At 35.6% G+C, this 24,806-nt stretch overlaps 1 protein-coding gene across 1 annotated transcript; it reads right to left on the reverse strand.

Annotated features, from left to right (window-relative positions):
• Nucleotides 1-3,225: 3,225 nt before the first annotated feature.
• On the reverse strand, nt 3,226-24,758 carry LOC120299106 (L-threonine 3-dehydrogenase, mitochondrial-like). Its single transcript, XM_039323555.1, has 9 exons — nt 24,630-24,758; nt 12,528-12,723; nt 11,663-11,705; nt 11,191-11,261; nt 9,761-9,910; nt 9,469-9,641; nt 7,938-8,028; nt 6,985-7,254; nt 3,226-6,354 (listed from the first exon to the last, which is right to left on the reverse strand). The coding sequence occupies exons 2-9, from the start codon at nt 12,709-12,711 to the stop codon at nt 6,206-6,208; spliced, it is 1,131 nt and encodes a 376-aa protein (XP_039179489.1). The 5' UTR covers nt 12,712-12,723; nt 24,630-24,758; the 3' UTR covers nt 3,226-6,205.
• Between the last annotated feature and the right edge of the window lie 48 nt (nt 24,759-24,806).

A 24,806-nucleotide genomic window follows, 5' to 3' on the forward strand; every position in this document is an offset into this window, starting at 1 on the left:
ATTTGGGAAATATGTTACTTAAAAGATCTTGAATTCTGATATTGTGTGTAGTTGCTTCTCCCCCCCCTAGAAATAGCAAGCTTTCGTTACTTCCTTCATTTGAAAATGAGAAACATTTGAAAAAAAATATCCCTACACAATTGAGTCAATAGTAATCCTTCCCCACAGCAGTTTTCATTTCCAGAAAATGCTGTAACTTACAGGGAAATTGTCTGTTCTCTCCACGCTCTAGATATTGTGACCTGTTATCTATCTCCAGCCCTTCTGTGGACATAATGATGCAATAGCAAGATAAGATCTGTGAGCAAAAACTCCCCCACCTGGTTGCCAAGCAACTGCTGGCAACAACACTGTAACAGTAGCTTCCATTTCAAGGGAATCCATGATGGATGGTTTCAGTGATGGCCTTTAAGGGTTGAGCAGATTTCTCAGGCATTGCATGTGAGGGAATATATCCGTCTTTGTTCGTAGATAGTTGCATAGCTATTGCACTCACAGGTCTGCAAATTTTAGCATTCTGGCTAGGGGAGCACTCAAACAGCAAAGCACTGGACAGGAAGCCAGATCAACCAATCAGCACACAGGACGTGGACAACCACACAACACGCAGTTTGGATTTTGAAGGTGTTTGTATCAGCCTGTCTGTGGCCATCTGCAGCCTATCCATCAACCCCTTCACAGCGTAGGTGTGCAGCTACAGCTACGGGCAGTTACAGGCATCTCTAAATCAGCCTTCTTCTGCATAGATGCAAGCTACATTTAATGTTAAGTGGAAAAGAAACTGATTTGGCCTGATTTGATCTGAGCCATAGGCAGAATTTTCTGGATCTTGTTTGTGAATTGGAGATCCTGCCACAATTATCAAGAAAGAAAACACTATCCTTCCATGTAATGTTATTTGATGAAGTTATTGTACACAAAACACTACAGGTAGTCCTTGATTTATAACCATTCAATTAGTGACCATTCAAAGTTACATGGCATTGAAAAAAGTGATTTATGACCTTGAACTAGCACTTTGCAATCTTTCCCTCAGTTATGTGATCAGAAGTCAGGTGCTTGGCAACTAGCATGTATTTACAACGTGGTTGCAACATCCCAGAGATATGTGGTTTCCATTTGCAATTTCCCTGCCAGCTTCCAACCAGCAAAATCAATGAGGGAAGCTGGATTTGCTTAACGACTGCGTGATTTGCTTAACAACCACGATAAAAAAGATTGTAAAATCATGTGCAGTTCATTTAACAACCACCTTGTTTAGCAATGGAAATTATGGTCCCAATTGTGGTTATAAGTGGAGGATTACTTATATGTATGCTTGAATCCTGCTATAGTGTTAATTTTTGCAGAGTATGTGTAAATAGTAAATATTTCTTCAGATTTATGTTTAAGAATTGGAAAGGGCCATTTGGGTCATCAAGTCCAACTCCTGCTCAGTGCAGAAATCCTAACTAAAGCATTCCCAGAAGAGAATTATTTAGCCTTCATCTGAACTCATACAGTGAAGGTGAGTTCACCATTTCATTGGTGAACTGATTTCACAGCAAACTCTTCTTACTGCTGAAAAGTTTTTCCTAGCAGTCTATTAGAGCCTGCCTTCAAATAACTAAAATCCATTATTTTGTACCCTACTGTTAGGAACAATATAGAATATTAACCAACTGAGCAATGGCCTTTTAAATACTTGAAGGATATTATTCTGATCCTCAATCTTCTCAAGGCTCAATATAGTCAGCTCCTTCAATTTCTCTTTACAGGATTTTTAATTCCTAGTCCCCTCATTATCCCCGCTGTCCTTCTCTAAACTTGTTGCAACGGGTTTGAATTAATATTCATGTTTATGGAATAATCCAACGTAATTTCAGTTAAACCAAATAGTTACTTTAGCTATTCACATTTTTGTATCCCTTTGATGTTTAACAATGTACTTGGTATTTGTCACAAGCAGATCTTCCTAAGGTAAGTAAATTATTAGTAACTATATAAATTATTAATCCAAGTAGTTACTACCAAGATCTCTCTCTCAGTTACTAATAATTTAGTAATTATTGATTACTGCGAGAGGGATATTGGAATGCTAGTGGACAGTCACTCAAATATGAGCCAGTAGTGTTCTGCAGCTGCCAAAAAAGCTAACGTAGTCCTAGGCAGATAGAATCAAGATCATGTGAAGTCTTAATAACACTTTAAAATACCTTGGTAAGATCACAAAACTGCATCCAGTTTTGGTCACAATATAAAAAATTATGTTGAAATGCTAGAAAAAAGTGCAGAAAAGAGCAACAAAGGTGATTAAGGGGCTGGAGGCTAAAACATATGAAGAACAGTTGCAGGAATTGGGTACGTCTAGTTTAATGAAAAAGACTAGGAGTGACATGATAGCAGAGTTCCAATATTTAAGGGACTGCCACAAAAACAAGTGGGTAAGCTTATTCTCCAAAGCACTAGAAGGCAGAACAAGAAGCAATGGATGGAAACTAATCAAGAGAACCAACCTAGAACTAAGGAGTGATTTCCTGACAGTTAGAACAATTATTCAGTGGAATGAATTGCCTTCAGAAGTCGTGGATGCTCCAATACTGGAAGTTTTTAAGAAGAGATTGAATAACCATTTGTTTGAAATTGTACAGGGCTTGTTGCCTGGACTAGAAGACCTCCAAGGTCCCTTCCATGTTATTCTGTTATTATTTTCTTATGTGTCTCTGATTGTTGCTATTTTTTGTCAGATTTATGTCTTTTTAAAAACACAAATGGCATAAATACTCTTCAACCTACGTCCACAATTGAGCACAAAATTTCCGTTGCTAAGCAAGACATTGTGAAGTGAGTTTTGCCCCATTTTATGAGCTTTCTTGCCACAGCTAAGTGAATCACTATAATTGTTAAATTAGTATCATGGTTGTTAAGTGAATCTGGCTTTCCCATTGACTTTCCTTGTAGAAAGGTCATAAAGGGTGATCGCATGACCCTGGGACACTGCAACATCATAAATACATGCTAGTTGCTAAGTGTCCAAATTTTGATCATGTGACCATGGGGATGCTGCAATGGATGTGTGAAAAATAGTCACTTTTTTCAGTGCTGTTGTAATTTTGAACAGTCATCAAATGAATAATTGCATGTCAAGGACTACCTGTACCAGCCATTTTTTTTCTATAAAAGAGTAGCACTGCTGTCAAGCAATTACAATTGATACTCACATATAATAGACAAAAACAACACAGATCCATGTATTTAGAACTTTATTCAAATAGTACTAATATCTTTCAATGGAGTGGCAGAGAAAGAGAGAAAACTATTTTTTTTACTCTTAATCTGGAGACAAATATTCCTTCTTGTTAAAAGAAACTATGTAATTCAGAACTGATAAAACATCCCATTAAAGTCATTGGACATACAGAGTAATAAAAAGGTTTGACTATAATAAATTCCATAAGGGAAACAAAATTTTTAAATACCTTCATAAAAAAGTAACTAAAACTCGCAGACCAAATCTTTGCCCAAATATGGGAATTTTGATTTTAATATTCTGATCTCACCAGAATAGCCTTAGTCATCTTCCAGCATTTTAGAATAAATCAGACTGAACAAAAAAAAACCTTTCTTATGAATTATTTCTTATTACAGAAAAAAAGACAATTATGTAGTTAACTCAGCACATTTGTATTTAATAAAGAAAATACTTTCAATATCAAAGTGACCTGTGTGTGGAAATTATTTTTAAGTTCTTAACATTGTAAACTTATTTGATTGGGTTTTGCTTAGCAGACCCATTGGGCCAAAAGTATAATCTAAACAGCTATGACCAAAAGTCCAAATCCTGTCTTAGAGCTAGAATTACAGAGAAATTTTAAATGTAGGCAATATTGTATTTCAGTGTAAGTGCTTGAGATATGCACAGAAATGTAACAAACATTGAAATATGTACCACCTTATATCTCCTGAGAATTCAAGGGGTAATAAGGCTTGAAAGTTGACTGGTAGCTTTGGGCCAGTCAGTCTCTCTCAGCTTAGCTCACCTCACATAGCTGTTGTTGTGAGGAAAATAGGAGGAGAAAGGAGTATTAGGTAGGTCCACCATTTTGAATGACTTATAAAAATAATAAAAGTGGGATAAAAAACACATCTAAAATCTAAAGAACCTATAAAAGACAACTGTGCATCATGCAGTCCCCTTCATATGGAGATATAGGCCACTGAGTAGATTAAAATGTTCATATATTCCACTCCATTTTGTCCAAAGCATGCCTTTGGAAAGCCCACAACAATGGTACAAAAACAATCCCCTATTCTTATCACAGAGTGACCCTGAACCTAGATGTTTGGAAAAGCACCAACTCTTTGTGTTCAGGAAAGCTGCCAAACTCAGACTGTTCTGGAAAGTCTTTGAGGACTGATCCTCAGGAATTCCCTTCTTGCAATGGTGAACATTATTGCCAGTACTATTTTCCTTGGTGTCAGTGGTGATTCTTATTAGGTTTAGTTATTTCCTTTTAATTATTTCTATTTTTGTATCATCTGTAAGCATCTCAAGAGTTTTTTGAAATTGAGGGGCATATAATTCACAATATATAGATAAGTTAAATATGCTTATACTGTAACAAAGGAAACATTGCTGTCTAGGGTTCTTTGATTGGAAACTAATTCAGAGTTGCTAAAAAATGACCACTAACTTGAGGAAATATCTGGATTCACATATAATTTCCTTGTACTTTTCAAGGCCAAGTTTCCTATGGACTGATCTTACTTTGACATACAGTACAGAATAAAAAAAATACCCAAAGTCAAGCAAACAGTATCTGTCTATAAATTAGCCTGGGCTATGGAATGTTGAAGGTATCAATATAAAACAAAAGCAAACAGAGAAGGGGAAAAAAAAATCACTTCCACAGGCAACTGAACACATTTATAGTAGGTTGGGGAAAGAATTAAAGTGTAGTTTTAAATCTTATATTTTCAGATACCAAAATACCTAAAAACACAGAAACATATCCCAAAGTACCATAATTTATAAATAAGGAGCAAATGACAGATTCACAGATTTAATCTGATTTTTTAAATGTAATCTAGTTTGAATTTCCACAATATTCAGGTAATAGATCCAAAATGATCAAAGCGCAATTTTCCAGCTGCCCAGCTTGCAGCTATCATTATTGCGTGATTTTTTTCTTTGCACTGTTGCAAAGAAGTAAATGTCAGGAAAAAATGGAGGGATACTGCGTGAAATCCCTGTTTTTTTCTTGTCATTTACTTCTTAGTGCTGCAGATATTGCAACAATGCAGAAGTGTATTTGCTTAGAAACTATAGCATCCTGATACCAATTTCACTCTGTGAATATTATAGGAGGGCTCTAGTGGACAAAGAGAGCTTACAATAATAAAAATGTAAGACCTAATACTTAATCCTTCCAGAACTGTATAGTTGTGTTCAGTTTTCTATGAATGTGGGAGCAAGAAGTTCAGGAGAATTTGCACTTAGAGATAGAACAAACTATCAGAAAATCACAGTTCCAACTAAGAGCTGAGAATATGCTTCTCTTCTATGAAGTCTCTCCTTAATGCTCTTCTTCTCATGTCATCTACATTTTATAGCCCAGGAAATTCAAGGTAGGACATTAATTTAGTTTTAGCTGTAGTTTTTAAGCCTGTGCACACTTCAAAATGAATATGAAAATGCTTTGATGCTTAAACAAGGTCAGCACCTCTGCTCACTCATTACACTAGCCCAATTTTTTTCAGCCTTCTACAGAAGCATTTTTGGTCAAGTTTGGATAGAATTCTTAAAAAAAAGTGGCTGCTTTAATAAATAGCAAAAGATGATATGTTCATGTGAGTTCCAAAGTACTTCTTCCAAATCCTTACTGAAGCATGCATAGTGCTAAAAAAACAAAATAACAAAAGAAGAGTATATTCCAAATAAACATTTAGGATTAGGAGAATTGCAGCTAATGAACAAGTATTTCCTGAGGGTCCCTATAGACAAACATCTTTCAGAAGTACATATAAAGTTTTTCTCAGTATATGCACGTATGTGTATATATGTATGTGTGCATATCTTTAGCAAATACACTGTATATGCATGTATATTTCTTCAACAAAAAGAAAAGCGAACTGAGAAGTCAATAATCATGTTCAAATAGCAGGCTCTTCAATTCTTAGTAGATGAAGTGCTCTGAGACATCTGATGGCTGCATCGTATAAAGACTTAGCTGACTTGAGCAACTCTGGAAACGGAACGGACAGAGCTAAGGAAGTTGAACATAGTGGTCACCAGGTCTGGAAGATCATAATCATGTTTCCATCCCCAATCTTGGCGAGCATTGTTGTCATCAAAAACCATTGGCCAACTATCAGCTTCAACAAAAATAAAGAAAAACATATATATTAAATCAAAAGCAAGGGATTTTGAAAGTCCAACCCAAGAATTTCCCACTTTTTCTCATCTAGGGAGTTTAGAAAACAGCAATTTTCAAACAAAGAAAACAGTTGAAGAGAGAGGATGCTAAAACTCTTTTCTAAAACACAGTGTAGAAAAAGCAGCTTCTTATGCTTCACAGATTTCTTTCTCACTGGAGATAAAATATATTCTTTAAGGTATCTGCATACATATTTAAGAGCTTTTAAAACCCAGCCATTACAATCCCATCTGAAAGTCACCCCTTTATCAGATAGAAAATCCAGCTAAGGTTTCAATGCACACTTTGGCACAGATACTGAGCTTATATCTTATATGGATTCCTGAAAATGTATAAAAGGACAAGCTGAACTGTTGCAGCTTGGGATTCATTTTTTTAAAATAAATGTGAGGTTCATCTGGTGTTATTAAGCAGCTTAAAGTCTTTGCTAGCCCTAAGCAATGGAATTCCATTCTTGTACACTTTGTCAAAAAAATCTGTCAACAAGTTTGAAAGAACAAAATTGACCTAGCCCATTGTCATTCATTGCTTCATACAGCATTGTAAAAGGCCAAAGCCAGGTACTAACCAATGGCTTGTCTAACAGGATCTACATTGTAGGCAACTTCAAGTTCTGGAATATGCTTCTGGACCTCTTGAACCAGCTCCTCAGGTGAAAAACTCATGGCATTGATGTTGTAAGTCCTCATGCTCAGCTGCTCAGCAGGTGCTTCCATGATCTCCAAAGAAGCTCTAAGACAGTCATCGATATACATCATTGGCAAGCGGGTGTCTGGTTTAAGATTACACTGGAACTTTCCAGTCTTGAGAGCATCGTGGAAAATTTGGACTGCATAATCTGGTAGAAAAAAAATATGACAGTATGCCTGGTTCAGATGATATACCACTAGTTGAAGCTCCAGTTACATATAAAAAAGCAGGCTATCAATATATGCCAACAAAAGGTAAAATGAAAGGATGCTTAGAAGAGTAAATTAATATGAAAAACATAGAAAGTTTAACAGGAACTGTATTAATTAAAATAGAGGTGAATGTTTCATGTACCTTTTAGAGTCTAGAGCCAAACTACATTTATTTATTTATATTATTCATGTAGATTTAAAAGAAAAATGCATAAATGTTAAGTTAAGGAAAAGCTATCTTTTAGACCCTGGTCTAGAATAGATTCCTTACCAAAATCTGAGAAACCTGGTAGTTTCTACCAGCAAGTTTTCATTTCCAAGAGTTCAGAAATGAAGAATAAAAGGTAGCCATCAGAGGGAGAAAAAGGGCAGGGCAATAATCAGGGAAGCACCCAGTAATCCTTCTTCAGTCTATGTTTTTTTTGCTTCCATCCCTCTAGTTTCTCTAGAGGGCCTAAGGAGCTCTTAGCAAGAGAATGGCTCTTGCATGAAAAATATACAATTGTAAGCATAAGCAGAACTCCTTACTTTTCTTGTGGTTCTGCCTTTATATTTCATTGGCTAAATTACTCCCCAGTTAATATAAAAATAAAAGATTAGACTGCATCAGCTTCCTTACCAGTTGTTCCTCCACCAGGCTGGGAATCTGCTGAGATAATGCCAGGATATCTTAAACACCGGAAATCTAGTCCATACCTATAATGATAGTACTAACATACAAAATTAAAAGGGGAAAAGAAAAAGAAATGAGATGCACCATTAATTGTGATCAATGCCAAGACAGATCTAGTTACTTGTTGCAAATCAAAGCTTTATGTACTATATTGGTGAGGATGTTTGTTAATATAAAACAGTATGTTTCTAGAGACAACATTCACTGTAAATAATAATCATATAGTGAACAGCTCAGCTCACATTAAAGCCTACTTGATGTAAATCTTTAGTACCCAAAAGCACCAGAAAAACCTGTTCCCCACTGAAGTTAATTTCCATGGAACCATTTGTGGTCATATGAATTGCACATTTCTTCAGAAAACCTGTATTAGTTTCCATGGGATCCAAGACCTTAATAAAAAAAGGTCTTGATTTTCATTGATGGGAGCATACATGTAGCAGTTAAAACTGAATCTAGAAAAAGCTAATTGAAATATAGTAGAATTGTGGCATATGGGTTTTATTTAAGAAAATGAACTGGTTAATGTCTCTGAGGTTTTCTTGGCAACATTTGTGGCTAGCCTGGTTTCTTCTTCCTAGGGACTAGAGAGGGACTGGCTCAGGGTCACCCAACGGGCTTTGTGCCTAAGACAGGACTAGATCTTATCGTCCCCTAGTTTCTAGCTTGATGCCTTTAACCATGACACCAAACTGGCCTCAAAATGATCATAGTAAAATAATATTATAGTAAAAATATATTAATACAAAATACAGAATATTTTCCTTCCATTTCTAAAATACATATCTTGTTACAGAAATGCTGATGCATATTTTAGCTGGGTTCATGTGTGCTGAATGTTTAATTCAGTTATTTAAGATGGCAACAAAAATTGAAGTATCTAAAATGAATTTAGCTACCAACCTGTCTTCTGTCTAATGTAACGGAAGCCTCATAGCCTGAAACTTCAATAGGGTATCATTGACATATATTTGCCAAACATTTATGGATTATGTCCAGATGTAAGAAACCCAGCAATTCTCATCTTATATAGTATGCTGGCTGTTAGCCACTTGAATCTGGACACAATCCAATGATCAACAATCTTGGAAAAACAAATTGTTCTTCAGTATTTATCAGTTTTGCTCAATGGACTATAGTTTTGACACTGTAGTTAATATAAGCATACTTCTTAGAAAGCCTATTAATTTTCAAGTGTGTGTTGCTATTTGACTTCTCTTGTAACTGAAACATATCTGCAAAGGTTACAGTTAAGAGAATATCAGTGCAAAAGCAAAATAACAAGCCATAATAAATATTCAATATTTATTTAAGTTATAGTATTAGGCTAATATTTCAATTGTTTAAGAAAAGTAAAAAACCAATTATAAGATTAAAGATGAAAGAAAAATTCAGCTACAGGCTTTTATAGCATTTTATATTATATACTTGAATGTGAAAGAACAAGGCATTCTTACATCAAAATGCTTATCATTACCTCTCCCATAAGTTCAGCATGAACCTTGGAAACTCCATAGATTGTCCTTGGCCTTTGGATGCAGAGATCAGGGGTTGGATTCCTAGGAGAAGTTGGTCCAAAGGCACCAATTGTACTAGGAACAAAGAGACGCAAACCATGCTCGGCAGCTATATCAAGAATGTTGTGCAGTCCTGGGAATAGCAAACAAGAGTTTTTAAGCCCAAACCAAAAAAAGAAAAAAAGAAAATCAAGACTTCTGTAGTGTGGTAGGTATACCTAAACAAATAACACTAAATGTGTTAAGACATACCAGTAATATTCACAGATCTTGCCAAAGGGACATTAGCTTCTCCAACTGCACTGAGCAAAGCACTGTAATGGAATAGCCAAGTAATTCTGTTGTTTACCACTATCTCACGAAGATTCTTATAATCCAAAATATCAGAGTAGATAAAAGGACCTAAGTATAAAAAGAAGGTTTAAAATAATCCATGCTGTGCTGAAGATGTCAACAGCTTGTAAATAGAGTCAATGACATTTTCAGTTAAAGAAGGTATTTGAAGAAATTTCAAGAATTTCTAATTCCATGTTCTTTATGAATATTGTATTTGCAATACATTAGCATGTACAAATATGTACTGTAGGATATGCAAGTGCATGATGTGGGTGTCCACATACTATGGGTTATCCATACAAAGTCACTACAGAATGAACACATTTTAGTTGCAGCAGAGCTTTGATATATTTGGAATGAATTTCATTTTATCTAGGACATATACAAGTTTGAAAACCTATGAATTTCTATTTTACCCAAGATCATAACAAGGCACTTAATATATACAGTCAAAAGAAGACCCTCTGAAAAAGCTATGCATCAAGACAGTATGAGAGTGAGTTTAGAAACACAGATTTTAGTTAATATAACAATTATGCTTGTTTCAAAGAACAATTGTTAGTTTAACTTCTTTGCTTCTTGGAGAATTTTACTATGACAGACCATTTATATTGTCTTTAAACAGAATTTCAGACACATATTTTAAAAACTGGCACAGCACATCATTTTATAGAGCATATAGCGCATGGGGCAGATAGCTCATTTCAGTCAGTATAGCAAAGGAGGCATGACCTGGGTTGGCCAAAATTGAAGTTGACACAGCAATTAAAACACTGCTTTAAATATGTATTTCCTGCATATGTGGAATGCCACAACATTTTATTTTACATATCCTTTGTCATATTTAAAACTCAGGCAATGAGTTAGCGACAATCAAATTAGCTTAGGTCAAATTAAATATATTTTCTCTGACATACACACTAATCTCCCATCAATTTCTACAAGGTTTCTGAAAAACTGGAAGAATCTAGTGACAAAAACAATATTACAATGATTCAATTGTGTCTCTTCACGCTCTAATGCCTCCAAGCTATAAGCGTACTCTATGATATTGATTTTCTTCTGCACAAAGCAAATTAAACAATGCATATAACATTACATTTGCTGTTCTCATTTCTTATAGCTGGATTATCACAAACATCTTTCACTGCGGGCAACATTCACTGCCTGAAAGAGGAGGAACTGTGGAGAAACTTACAAGTTTGAATCATATACTTCAAGGATGATTGTAAGGATTAATTCAAAAACCCAAGGTTTAACTAAAAGAAAATGTCCTAGTTAAAAAAACCCTACAACTCCTAGAATATAATCATTAAATATTTCTCTCTGTTTCATATAGTACTTACCACTATAGAAGACACTATCAGGGGGCTTTCTAATATCTGACAAAATCACGTTGTTCTTTCCAAAGCGTTTTCTGGAAAAGACACCATAATTAATGTTTCATTTTCATTTTGAACACAGCTTTTAGAGCAAAATCTATTTTGATATATGAGATGCACTTTTTAATCCATATTTCCTGCACTCTTTAATACTGATGTTTCCAACTACCACCCTATTGCTCTCCAAAATAAGCATAATTAACTAGGCACATTTTCACTTACCATTTTTTATACTAAACCTATTATATTACTTTCTCCTTCTACCCCTCTCTTCCCCCCAAAATAAGGTCAAGATAATATATTAGAAAAGCAATGGTTTATCTGTAGCTGCATATCATAGATGCAAGAAAACATTAAAATACAGGAAGACTTATAACCTTAAAAAAAGATAACAGAGTCCTCATTGTTAACAGAAGCAATGAAGGTTATAGCTTACCTTAACAGTTTGGCAAGTCCTACTCCAAGCTGGCCTAGTCCCCCTAAAAAGCAAGTGTATAATGCATGTAAATTATAGTTGGAAATCTTTTTTTTTAACCTTTCATATATAAGGACTATCCAAGAGCAGGATATGTTGATGTTCCTAGAAAAGTTCACAGAAAAATTTAATCGACTGATAAGACCGTGGCACTTTTACAGATGTAAATTACTGAAAATGGCTGAATTGAATTACTTTTTTATGCATAAGATGCCTACCAAGGTCATCTGTCTATACTATGATGCAACATTTAGTTCTATAGACATATAGAACTTATCATATATTAGCTTGGGCTGATGGAAACTGAAGTCCAAAATATTTGAACAGCATCAGAATTGGGAAAGAAGATATAAGGATTCCAGTAAATGGAACAAACCCAGAATACAATGTCAAGTGTACAGAAAGTTATGGAAAGGCAGCTTGAAGGAGATTATTTTAAACATATGTGAAAGCCTTGCTATGGGGGCTGTAAATTGTGAGTGATAAGAGTAGTAACCACGTTATAAAAAACAAGCACCCTTATCTTCTAGGTCTCTGGCTATGTGCCATGCAGATAGAAAGTAGATTATTTTTTTCCAAAGCCCTATTGTTATCTGGAATTGCTTTGGGAACAAATCTATTGTTCTTTGATGATGGAATTGCTATAGCCTGGATTAAGAAGAGTTGAACCATGTCATAACAAAATTTGGGCTCCAACCCACACAAAACGTGTTTAAATAGAAATCAAATGAATATCAATTCACATGATCAGATAAAATTAGTAAAAATGTAAATCAAAACATCTCATATTAACCAATTTCAAAGAAGTATCTAAAATTTGACTGACCTGTAATTAACACCCGTGGATGATCAGTTTCTGAAAAACATACTGAATGAAAGCTGGCATCTGATGGCACTTGCCGGGGTGAAATGCTAAGACATCTAGCTGGCACAAGAGCAACCTGACAACCACAGCCAGGTTTGTTCAACAGATATTTAACAGCACAAGTCAAATTCCTGATGGTGGGCATTTTTCAACTGTGCTGGAAAAGAAAAAAAGAAAGTCATTGACTACGGTAGTTGTTTTATCACTGCAAAGTGGCCAGTTTGAAGTTCTGGCAAGTTACCAATAAAAGGGATAGAAACAACAGTTCTGTCAGCCTTAATCTATAAAATGCTCTTCCCCCATCTACTTTTATACTACCAAATGCCCTGTACCTCCTGATTGTTAATTATATAATAAAATAAATGGGATGTTGGCATACTCCAAATATAAACTGGCATCTAAAAACCTATTTATTATCTGCAATATCTTTAGGATTCACCAAGTTCTCAACAGGATAATATTTGAGGATATTTAGAAGCTAGTTCTCCTAATAAATGGGAAGGTTATAAGTTGCCATACCACTCTTGTTATTTTATATGTGTCAACCTCACATTTCCCAAACTTCAGATATGCCTTGCCACAAAAGATTGCCTATTTTTGATGTTAGATTAATCCTTCTCAATTTGAAGCTGTTTAAACACATGCACTAATAATTCCCTTAATGTTTAATTAGACAGCCACTGCTGATTTGACTGGGGATGGTAGAATTGCCCTCACAACACATCTGAAAAACAACAGATTTGGAAAGGCTATTGCAGATTAGAGATGAGCAATCCACAGACCTTGAGCCCCTTGATTATCAACCCCACTATATGGCCAAAGCTTACAGTGGATTACCCAAGTATGATTGATTCAACAAAGATAATACTTCCAGTTCCCAGCCATATTATGGTATATATAACTGTATTCTGATTATTTGCTAAAATCATCTGCAATGATAATTATTTCTACAGAACAGCATTCAATACAGAAAAATGTAGCATGTTCCATAGATAATTTCCATACATTATAGCCATCCTATTAAGGCTGCCAAATATTCACATAACTTGAGTGAAAGTGTTTCATCTGTTCAAATTACATACATACATACATACATACATACATACAACCCATTAAATTCATATAATCTCCAGTTCAGTATTTCCCCTCCTTGAAATGGAGAGATGCTATAAAAATGCATAATCTTTCAGAAACCACAAACCAAAATTATATCCTGCTATTCAGCTCACAGCCAAATTACAGCTTTAGCAGTTTAGTTTTGGTTTCACTATGAGTAAAGTCTAAAAACAGAATATTTCATTATTCAGTTTTAGTGACTAACTATGCCACATGATATCTCTTTAGAATCAGTCCATTAACGATGTCCTAGCCATTTGTTGTGCTGTCAAGCTAACATAAATGTTAAGAAGTTAATTTATAAACTCGTTATTGATGAAATTATAGTATTTTTCTTCATTCTTTGCAAATGAACAAAATAACCCTCAAGAAACTATTTTACACTTCAAATATTAGAAAGGCTAATAATCATAATCACAGTCATTCAATTTAGAGACTCTACAGCAGTTCACAGGATGACTTACAATTGACAGGAAAAATAAAAAAAATTTAAATGAAAAAACCCACAACCAACCACCTTTTAACATTAAATTATAATTTTGGTCAGAATTCATCAAGTTTAGAATATCCCCCTAAAATGAACAAAACGCTTACTAACTTTAATATTAATACAGTGTCTTACAAATCAATAAAAGAACCAAGCCTAAATTGTTTCAGGAAAATGATCAAAACTCTACTAGACACATTTTTTTTCAGTCTCACTTTACATTATTAGAGATAGAAAAAAATCTGCTTTCAATTCAGTGAAAAAAAAAAAAAAGCTGCAAACTTTCCCACTCCCTATGTAAAACAGATGATGCCAGATAACCAGCTTACCGTCTTTTCTGCAAGTGGTTTTGAAAAGCAAAAGAGGTATATTTATAGGGCACCGCCTCTCTGCTAAGCCAATTAGATTTCCTGAAGTACTGGGAGTTGTCACTACATAGAAAAGGGTGTGTTCTGTGCATGTCATATCAGCAAAAAGTGGAGACATATCATGCTCCTCTTTTTCAATTTCGGAGGACATGACCTCAGACTAGGCAGAAAATTTAAAGAAAATACATCACAGGACTGCTGGGGATGTTTTTTTTGGAAAAGAAATACTGTTGTATTTTGCTTTTCTCTAATCAGGAAAGTTAAATTAACTCTGCACGATTATTATGAAAACTGCAATTACAATACGAGGATAATGTGATTTCAAAGTGCAGTTTAAAATTCATAACCAAAAATTCATTTTGTATCGAAAAATATTTCAAAATTTCATTTCTTATGAAACTTGGTCTAATTTGCATAAGAAAATGAGCACCACTAGTGATGCGAATTAGAAAGTTTCATACAGAAAACATTGGAAAAAAATTTCTTTTAGAAAATAGTTTTCTGTATCACTAGTTATAATCAAAACATATGTTCAAGCCATTTGGGCTATTAGTGCAAATATCTTTTAAATTCAGAAGCATAATAAGCACTCAAATACTGTTGCTTTGTAATTGTTTGGATAAAGCATCACCATGTGAAAACTAATGATGTTAATGTGGCTGTTATCAGTGGAAGAGGCCCTTTTATTTAAAGTACTATTAGTACAACCCTCAAAGAACACCAAATATCAGATTTGTAGTCAACAGACTTATGCAAGCCTGTGTTATTGGCAGCTAGTAAAATATCATACCACCATGTGACAGATTACTAGCATGACAAAATAACCAGAAACACCTGTTCTGTAGGAGAACAAAAAAACATGTCTATATAAATTAAACACTAGTACTTTTTCAGTATCAATAGAACTATTTATGGAAAGATACTATTAAAAAGAGATGATAAAAATCTTTATAGCTGTGAGGTTTTAGAATAGAAAGTATGAGGCTGTTCAAACACATTAAATAATATTTTTAGAAATCAAGATTAAAATGAGTAAATTCTTTAAACGTGACAGAACTGTTAGCATTGTAAGCAGTTACTCAAAAGCAGACTTTTTCTCACATTCTACAGAAAAATACTTATAATGGCACTGAACAGTTTCTCATAAAAGCTGCCTCCTCCTTGGACAGAGGTTATAAAGGTTTTGTTTGCAGTAAGGGCAGGCCATTTTTAGCAGAAAGATAATAAACAGCCCAATTAGGAATACACTGGATTCTTTCAAAATCAAAATGGCAATAACCAATTGTTATTGAATAGAGTCTAATTCTATTGGTTTTCAAAAGCCAATAGGAATTGTCCAAGCTGTCTCTGCCCTGCTGAGCCCGCCAAAAGTCCCATTCTGCAAATGGTGCTGCACCAGTTGAGTAGTCCTCGACTTACGACCGGTTGAGTAGTCCTCGATTTACGACCGGTTGGGGGTCGCGGCATTAAAAATGTTGAGAACCACTGCTGTAAGTAATGCGTGAACATAGTGAATTCAATGAAAATTTTCATTTCCTAGTCAATAAAATGATAAAAAGTCAGATGGTATCATTTCCATTAATAACAGTTGTTCATACAAAGATTCTAAAATCTATTTTGGGGGCAATACACAGGTCACAAAATAATAATCTGTATAATGTATTACAAGGATTTCAACATTTTTTTTAATAACAAGGCTACTTTGCATTCCTTCTCATGGGACCGTTGAGAGAATGGCAAAAGCAGTACATAATACAGTATGTGGCAGAATTATTACTATAAGTATAGTCATAATTAATGGGATTCTGGATTTCTTTTCCTCTTTCAGTTCTGCCTTGATAGCCAGATAGGAAAGACAAAGCAAAGACACACCCTTACGGCAGTGATTGCTCATTATAAGCTCTTCTTATGACAGCTGATTGCACAATTGTTACTCTTCCAGTTTTGAAGCTTACTGTAAGCTTTAATTTTTATGTAATTAAATAATACCATACAAACATTGTTATGTTTTGGCTGCTAAGCAAGAAGACAGACAATGGTCAGAATGAAAGAGAAACTGCTGTGATAAGGATTTCATTTCTCTCTCATTTGGGCAATCACATGAGCTCTCACTCACCAGCAGAGGGTGGGCATGCTTTGGAAGCTGAGTACAGCATGTGATGCTTCTTTTGCATAAGTGAAGGTCTCAGTGGGCAGGAGAATGATACTGACTGGTTGGACCATGATATTCAAAGAGGGTTTTTAGAGGGGGGGCATTTGGGAGCTTATAGGGTGTGTGTATATGCTTTAAAAACAATGTAAAGCCTGTTTTTAAGGTTTATATTATAGCTCAACATGTCCCTCTTCAAAAGGATAGGAAATTACAGCATATTGTGGTTGTTTTTTTTTTAAAAAACCTAAAAGATAATAAAGACAATATTAGAACTGTGTTGGATATTTTGAAATATTTAGAGCAACATAATGAAAAACAAGTTGCATTGATTTTCTTATATTCAGGCCTTTGACATTTTGAACTGGGCTACTTGCTCAAAGTTTGGGAGATACGAACTTTGCAGAAAACTTTATAAAATAGGCAAGATTGATTAATACTTCTCAGAAAGCACAAATAATTATTAATGGAAATCTAATAAAGCCTTATAACATACAGAAAGAAACAAAGCTCATGGCGGGTGTTGATTTTTAATGATCCTTTAAAGCATGGGTGTCAAACTGCCAGTCTGCGGACCAGATGCGTCATGCCAAAACCGCGCCCACCCTATTGCCGGCAATGGGGAAAAAGTTGCAATACGTTGCAATACGTTATGTGACGTGAGTTTGATACCTGTGCTTTAAAGGGAACTGAAACATGAGAAAGCTAAAACAATTTGGTGCATTAGCAGGTTTTAAAATCAACAGACAAAAGACAAAGATGTTAACAAAAACATGAAAATAAAAGATCAAATAAATAAAAATAAAACAGGTTTTAAGATTGAGAAGAAAGTAAAATTTCTGGATATCACTATGACAAATGTGAATTATATGTTTTTTTCAAAATAACTAGGTTAAGACATAGAATGAAAAATGCATGGAAGATGGGAGAAACTACAATTGTCATTGCTGGGGAAAATTTGTGTGATAAAAATGAATGTTTTGCTTAGAATGTTTTGTTTCAGACTGTACCTATTTTGACAGTTATGCCCCATTTAAAAAATGGCAAAAGCATATGTCTAAATTTGTGTAGCGGGGAAAAACTATGAGTTATATATAAAGTGTTACAAGATGCAAAGGAAAGAGGAGGATTGAGGCTTTTTAGAATAAAATAGAGCTGGAAGGGACCTTGGAGGTCTTCCAGTCCAGCCTCCTGCTCAAGCAGAAGAACCTATACCATTTCAGATAAGTGTTTGTTTAGTCTCTTTTTAAAAACCTCCAGTGATGGAACACCCACAATTTCTGGAGGCAAGCTGTTCTACAGGTTAATTGTCCTCACTGTCAGGAAGTTTCTCCTTAATTCTAGGTTGCTTCTCTCTTTGGTCAGTTTCCAACCATTGTTTCTTGTCCTGCTCTCTGGTGTTTTGGAGAATAACATGACCCCCTCTTCTTTGTGGCTGCCCCTCAAATACTGCTGTCATGTCGCCTCTGTTTCTTCTTTTCTTTAGACTAACCAAGCCCAAGTCCTACAGCCGTTCTTCGTATGTTTTAGTTTCCAGGCCTTTGATCATCTTAGTTGCTCTTCTCTGAATTTTTTTTTTTCAAACTCTCAACATCTTTTTTGTGATATGGTGACCAAAATTGGCTGCAGTATTCCAGGTGTGGTCTTACTAGGGTTTTATAAAGTGGTACTAATACTTAGTGTGATCTTGATTCTGTGCTTCTGTTTATACAACCCAGGATTATATTAGCTTTTTTGGCTACCTGATTTGAAATTGTATTTTGCAGTTTGCTGTTTGTTTTGGATGAAAGAGTAGGCGTTGCTAAGAAATAGATGTTTTTTGAAGTTAGAAGAGCATGACCTGAGATTTGGGTGGTATGGGTAGCTGTGGTATGATAAAGTGAAGTTTAATGTGGATTTTAAACATCCATATGTTAGATATGCCATACTGAGAATATGGACTAGACACAAAACCTAGGTTGTGCCCCAAAGATCTTTGTAGCTCTTAAAATAAGAACGATTTTGTAGATGAGAAATAATAGGCAAACAGAAATTGCTGCCCAGTGAAAAAGCATCTTTGGGATAACTTATTGTGAGATACAAGAATTCTGTCAAGAGGTATACATCAAAAGAAATTGTGTCAGAAAGATATAGATTCCAATGATTCTTATATACAGTTAGTAGAAAGATTTAAAATACACAAAAGAATTTATGGCTATGAACACTGTAAGACTGAGACTGAAATAGAATTGTGTATAATGATAAACATGTAATTGCTAAAATTATAAACTTTTCTTAAAATTTTAAATAGAAGAACAAGCGACTGAATGTATAGGGAAGTATGTGGTTGAAAGGATTGAATTTTACACTATGTTATAATCTTGAACAAGAATTTTTATAAAATGATGTATTGCTGGTATATCACTAGAGTTGTCTAGAATATATACACTAAATTTATGTTGGAAACAAAGTACATTTTATTATGCTTGGTGGACATGAAAAAAACTAGAAAATTTTGGATTCAAATACAAACATAAATTCTTAAAGGTTAATATAGAATTGAAACCAGACATTTTTCTTTTAGAATTGATGGACAAACAGTTGGAAAAAAGATATGGAACTTTGTGGTTGTGTATGCAATTGCAGTGAGATTATTGTACTCACAAAGATGGAAAGATTTGGTAATCCTTACAGCAAAGTAGTTGGTGAAGATGATGCATCTTGCTGAGATGGACAAATTGACTTGCTTAATTAGAGAAAAAACAATGTCTAAGTTTATCATTGTCTGAAACCAATTATAGACCTTTTATATAAAACAGAAAAAAGCTTATGTATGTATGTTTTGATGATTAGACAGGATAGATCATAAAAAGAAAAGAATCATGATGTAACTTTAGAGAAAGGGGTAAATTTATTATTGTACTGATAACTGGTATAAAAAAATTGGAATTCATTTCTTTTATCTTTTTTATTCTATTCTATTTTTTCTTTTTTTCTATTTTTATTTTCTTTTTTCTTCCTTTCTTACACTTATAAGCTTTTTCTTTGATTTTTTTTCTTTTTTCCTTTTTTCTTAGTTTGTATTAGTATATAAACAATTAAATCAGATATAGCACTAGGGATCCACCAAAAAGTCATTTGGGATTATATGTGATCCTGAGACATCAGAATGCCCACTCAGCTCTAAGGTAAGGATGTCTTATTTCAATATGATTGAGAACATATCAAGAAAAGTGCTTTTACCAAGAAATAGCAGGAGTGCTTGCTATCTCTGTAACATTAGCAGAATAATAACATAAGTTATTTTTAAAAAGGAAATCAATGTGTGTGTGTGTGTGTGTGTGTGTGTATGTGTATATATATATATATGTCTTAGTCTACAAGAAATCCAATGGCTCCCTAGGACACACCATCTACCAGAAGAAAACACACACAAACCGCTATCTGCACGCTCTCTCACACCACCACCCAGCACAGATCAACTCTGTAGCCAAGACACTCATCTCCAGAACAAAACGCTTAGCTGACGAACAACACCTAAAAAACGAACTACACACTCTCACCAATGTACTAACATCCAATGGATTCCAAAGAAATAAGATTACAAACCTAATCCAAAAAGAAACCCCCACTAAAATCCAAGACGAAGAACAAGAAAACGGCAAAGCCCTCCTCCCATACATAAAAGGCACCACAGACAGAATCAGTAAGATCCTCCATAAACACAACATCAAAACAGCATTCTGCACAAACAGAAAAATATCCACCATCCTTAGAAACCCCAAAGATAAAATTGAATTAGAAAATCAAGGAGTATACGAAATCCCATGCACTGCTTGTCCCACCACATACATCGGACAAACCAACAGAAGAATAAGTGCACGCATTGAAGAACATAAGAACTCAGTCAAAAAAGAGGAACCAACATCTTCCCTGCTCCAACACCTTAAAGCCACAGGACATGAAATTGACTTTAAAAATACCAGAACCATTGCCAAAAGTGAACATTTTAATAACAGAATAATCAGAGAAGCCATCGAGATAGAAAAACGCCCACACAGCATGAACAAGCGAGATGATACCTCCCGCCTACCAGCCATTTGGAAACCCGCCCTTATTGACAAACGACTGCCTAACACAAAAAATGATACCAGACCCACACTCACAAAAACCACACAGGATGGCACCACCACACATCCACGCAAAAAGCAAAACCAAAGCCACACCGATGATGAGGCACGACCACAAACCAGAAGCCAGACCACAGCTGCATCATTAGCCACTTTAAACCCCTCCAATCCATACATGAAGCAAACTGACATCCTCCATGAAGATGAGGCATGACCACGAACGCGAAGCCAAAAAATAGCAAGGCAGCCCAAAATCTTAAACCCCCTTGCAACTCAGACTAACCTGAGCACAACCAAACAGAACACTCCTCCAGCCAATCAGAGCACAGCCAACCCCCCAGCCAATCAGAGCACAGCCAACCCCCCAGCCAAGCAGAGCACAGCCAAGCCCCTAACCAATCAGAACACACCTCCACCCAATCAGAACACAGCCAAGCTCCCACCCAATCAGTTCATACCCCCACTGGCAGTTAAAAGGAAGAAACAGCTAAGACCACACATTGCTCCTTGAAGCACGAAGCTGAAAACACCAGCCTGAAGATGACGAATGGGACTTTGTCGAAACGTCGCCAAGACACTTCCAATTTTACGTGGGAGAAAACCCGAACAACCAAAGACCTACATATATACAAATATATATATATTTGTAAAAGAGAAGGGAAATGTTTGGATACAGACTACGTTTTTGCAAATGTTTATAATAATTGTCTTCAGTTTTCCTATATTCCAATTTGTTGTCTTTAAAGTGTTCACTGAAATGGTTTGTTGTCTCTATGAAATCAACACTTCTACATACATGATTAACGTATGTCTATTCAGACATCTCACTAACTTATACCAAACTTCTAGGTTACCAGGCTGCTCATCAAGCAGAAAACAATACCCCCTAATAAAGAAATTATCATGGACAAAACCACATCCCTACAATTATTGGCAAGACAAGCTACTGTATATAAACAGGGGGGAAACTAACATTCACTTGCAGTGATGGTGTTTATCTAGTTGGGTAATGAAATGTCTGCAAGCAAACAACCAAATTCAAAGAGAACTAAAGACTTCTTGTAAAGTAATTAACTTCTCTATATTCCCTAAAAATAGAAGATCCTTTAACTCAGAGGTCCCCAATCCCTGGTCCATGGATCAGCACAGGGCCACGGCATGCCAGCAACCGGGCTGCACAAACAAACAAAGCCCCATCCATGGGATTCAGGGAGCACACAAAACCACGCATCCTCAGGTCCATGGAAAAACCTCTCTTCATGGAACTGGTCTCTGGTGCCCAAAAGGTTGGGGACCTCTGCTTTAACTCTCCACAGTGCTGCTGGCTGTTACAAAGAGATATATTTCATTTGTGGCAATCAAGTAGTTTTTTCTAGGTGTTTTCAGTGTATGCTCTGCTTTATATTGAATTTATATTCCTTGTTTAGTATCTTGCAATGATGAACTGAATAATAATAATGTTGGAAGGGACCTTGGAGGTCATCTAGTCCACTCCTATACCATTTCAGACAAATGCCTGTCCAGTCTCTTCTTAAAAGCTTCCAGTTTTGCAGCATTCACAGCTTCTGGAGGCAGGTTGTCCCATGGATGGGGCTTTGCTTGTTTGTGCAGCCTGGTTGCTGGCATGCCGCAGCCCTGTACTGATCCATGGACCAGGGATTGGGGACCCCTCAGTTAAAGGATCATCTATTTTTAGGGAATATAGAGAAGTTAATTACTTTACAAGAAGTGTTGTAATCATAAAGTGCTTCAGGAAGTGATGCTGGTGAGCTTCAAAGCAGTAATTAGAAAGAAGCAGGAAAGTTTTCCAGACCAGATTTGCAGAGGAACACTCTTAGAGAAGGATGAGAAAGAGTTTAATTTTATGGCTTAACCAAACCAAAGCTGAAGAAAATAAGATGATGATTCAGGAATGCACTGATAAGAATCAGCATTTTTTCAGACAAAGAAAATAAAGTATCATAACACAGAGGTGGAAGAAATCAAGGCATGGAAAATATATAGTCAACGAGTTTAGAATGAAGAGATGGTAAGCTGGTAAAGAAAAGTGAGTAACAAATAAAAACATTACAGTTTGGTTAAGAATATTAAATGGAGAACTGTGACAAAACAGGTGCATGAGAAGATATCAAGTCAGACTGGAAAGGATTTTTTCCAAAGCTCCACAGAGCTTCTGTCAGTCAACTTACATAAACCTGACCGACAGCTGGCACAAGGCTTTTTACATTCCTACATCCATTAAGGATGTAAGTATTTTCAGAGATATTCTTTTACACACAGCATGCAAAAAGGAAAGGATTTAAATTACATGACAAAGCAAGTATAGGAGGCGAGCATGGAGCAAGCAGTATTATTAGGGAAGGCAATGAAAGAGAACATACATTTTAAATAGTTATAGACGTTTAAAGGAATTTTAATATTTCTGAGAAAGCTCATTATAATACCTCTTGCTTTCTTTAAACCCCACCCTATCTGTAAAGAAAGAGAAGGGACCGTGCTCTCCATAGTGAACATTCTAGACTGAATATTTTAACACTATTGGGAATGAATTTCACAGGAAATGAACCAAATGTAAGATGTGTCAAAGTAAAAATGAAGGCTAAAACTTCAAAAATAGAAGTAAAAGGAGTTTAAAAAATTAATGTAACAGTCAAGTAAAGGAAAATATTTTTAAGAAGATAACAGTAAGTTATGACATCTTGGATTGGGATATAAATCTGGAATTTTGTGAATGAACGTAATTATGGGTGAACTGCCAGCCACATATAGGAAAGCACCCCCCCCCAAAATCCCCCCCTCTCTCTGTTTCATTCATTCTGAACAGAAATAAAAATGCTGTAGGGTGGAACCTCACTTAAGTTACTTGCAAGGATGTACAGGTTATCCTTGACTTACAACAGTTCATTTAGTGACCATTCAAAGTTACAATACTGAAAAAAGTGGCTTATGACCATTTTTCAAACTTATGACCGTTGCAGCATCCCCATAGTCACATGGTTAAAAATCAGACATCGGCAACTGATTCATATTTATGATGGTTGCAGTGTCCCAAAATCATGTGATCATCTTTTGCAACCTTCTGATAAGCAAAGCCAATGGGAAAGCCAGATTCATTTAACAACCGTATAACTAACTTAACAGCAGTGATTCAATTAACAACAGTGGCAAGAAAGGTCATAAAAAGGGGCAAAACTCACTTAACAAATATCTCACTTAACATAAATTTTGGGCTCAATTGTGGTCATAAGTCGAGGACTACCTGTATCTTAAAAAACATTGAAGATCTACAGCGTGTGAAATAATACATTGAAAAGATTGGGGAAAGAAAAGAAATCCCTAAACCGATTTGGCCAACCTGGTGCCCCTCAGATGTGCTCCAAATGCCCCTAACTCTGCCCGTTATTGGCTAAGAGTACAAGGACTTTAAGAATGGGCATTTCATTGAGGAAAAGGTACCCCCCCATCAATCCTTTTAATAATATGACTATGATCAGTTTTTGCAGCAATTTTAATTGTTTAGCCACCTCGGAATATTTATTAAAATATTGATGAAAAATTGGTGAACAGCAAAATCGACAACAGAGCTTTAAAAAAGTTAAAAGTCAGCCAGGAAGTGAAAGGCGTTTCCGAATATATTCCAACTAATCTTCTCCCATAACCGACTTTCCACATAAGCCAAACTACTGAAGTAACTGGTGTTAACAGTCAAGGGCACTTCAAACATCTTCCGATTGAGAAAATGAACAAATATATGTACTTACTAAATAACGACTCACTAAACGATAGGAAAAGAATTTAAGATAAAGAAAAGCAGAATAGCCTTCGGTTGCTCACCTTCAAGTCTTTCTTCTCAGACGACACACGTGAATACCAAGCACTCGCCGCAGAATCACACGCGACGCTCGCCTTCCTCGTCTTATACTTCGGCACCGGCTGCTGCCTGCAAATCCCTCCCACCTTCGCTTCAACTCTGCCCTCTGATTGGATTCTGGCGAGCAGCTCTGGCAGTTT

This window comes from Crotalus tigris, unplaced genomic scaffold (assembly GCF_016545835.1).
Source record: "Crotalus tigris isolate CLP2741 ecotype Arizona unplaced genomic scaffold, ASM1654583v1 scf7180000024277.1505481, whole genome shotgun sequence".
NCBI lineage: Eukaryota > Metazoa > Chordata > Lepidosauria > Squamata > Viperidae > Crotalus > Crotalus tigris.

What these genes read in the sequence shown, in the direction of transcription:
- LOC120299106 (XM_039323555.1), bottom strand. Translation starts at nt 12,711, where the DNA reads ATGCCCACCATCAGGAATTTGACTTGTGCTGTTAAATATCTGTTGAAC. An exon ending in GGACTTGCCAAACTGTTAAG is followed by an intron (nt 11,262 to 11,662) that starts GTAAGCTATAAC and finishes TGTCTTTTCCAG; the next exon opens with AAAACGCTTTGGAAAGAACA. An exon ending in TGATAGTGTCTTCTATAGTG is followed by an intron (nt 9,911 to 11,190) that starts GTAAGTACTATA and finishes TTTTATACTTAG; the next exon opens with GTCCTTTTATCTACTCTGAT.